The sequence below is a fragment of the Antechinus flavipes genome, chromosome 4 (assembly GCF_016432865.1).
Source record: "Antechinus flavipes isolate AdamAnt ecotype Samford, QLD, Australia chromosome 4, AdamAnt_v2, whole genome shotgun sequence".
Taxonomy (NCBI): Eukaryota; Metazoa; Chordata; class Mammalia; order Dasyuromorphia; family Dasyuridae; genus Antechinus; species Antechinus flavipes.
The window spans coordinates 107,348,995-107,350,167 of record NC_067401.1 but is presented as its reverse complement, the minus strand read 5'-3'; the positions used below and the strand labels follow the sequence as shown (position 1 = coordinate 107,350,167).

The following is a 1,173-nucleotide window of genomic DNA, read 5'->3' as shown; positions in this document are numbered from 1 at the left end:
GGCTAACCGATCAAGCTGTGTCCCAAGAACTACTGATTCAACTGATAATAAGAGACATGTCTTAGGATAGTTTATTTGTAGTCAAATTACACCTCTAGCTTTTCATTATTACTCTCAACTCCACCCTACGAATTCGGGGTCGGTCCAAACATCCAAATCATTCAGAATGAAGTTTCAGCTCCCTGAATCTTTTCTCCTCTCCTTTTGTCTCCCCAGGATTTTCCCAGAAAAATGATTCCTTCAGCCAACCTTACCAGGATTAATGAGTTCCTTTTGCTGGGCTTCTCTTACCTCCAGGAAAAACAGCTTGTGCTTTTCCCACTCTTCCTCTGTCTTTATCTGTTTATTCTGAGTGGGAACATTACTACAGTGACTGCCATCTTCCTGGAACACAAACTTCACACCCCAATGTATTATTTTCTGAGTATCCTTTCTATCTCTGAGACTTTCTATACCATTGTCATCCTGCCCAAGATGCTCCTTAACCTTCTTTCTGTGTTCAGGACTATCTCCTTCACCAATTGTGCTGTCCAGATGTTCTTCTTCCTTGGATTTGCTGTCACCAACTGCCTGCTGCTTGGGGTGATGGGTTATGACCGCTATGCTGCTATCTGCCACCCTCTGCGCTACCCAATTCTCATGAGCTGGAGAGTATGTGGGCAGCTGTCAATCACTTGTGGCATTTTAGGTTTTGTGATCTCATTAATTATGGTTAACTTGATCTTTAGTCTCCCTTTTTGTAATTCCAACAAAGTCAACCACTACTTCTGTGATATTTCACCCGTCATTAGGCTTGCCTGTACAGACTCAGACACGCGTGAATTTATCATTTTCATTCTTGGTGCTCTTGTACTTGTGATCCCCTTTTTCTTTATTTGTATTTCCTATCTCTCTATCTTGAAAACCATTATGAAAATCCCCTCAACTGAAGGGAAGAAAAAGGCCTTCTCTACCTGTGCTTCTCATCTCACAGTGGTAATCATTCACTACGGCTGTGCTTCCTTCATCTACCTGAGACCCACAGCCAGTTATATTTCCAACAAGGACCGTCTAGTCACAGTGACTTACACCATCATCACTCCTCTGTTGAATCCCATAGTGTATAGCCTCAGGAATAAAGATGTACAAATGGCCATTAGGAAAGTGTTGAGTAGGAAATTTCACCTAAAATGA

General features: G+C 42.0%; 1 protein-coding gene across 1 annotated transcript; it reads left to right on the top strand.

Moving 5' to 3' along the window:
* Window positions 1–231: 231 nt before the first annotated feature.
* Window positions 232–1,173, top strand: LOC127561312 (olfactory receptor 10R2-like). Its single transcript, XM_051996594.1, has one exon. It carries the CDS (start codon window positions 232–234, stop codon window positions 1,171–1,173), a length of 942 nt encoding a protein of 313 aa, XP_051852554.1.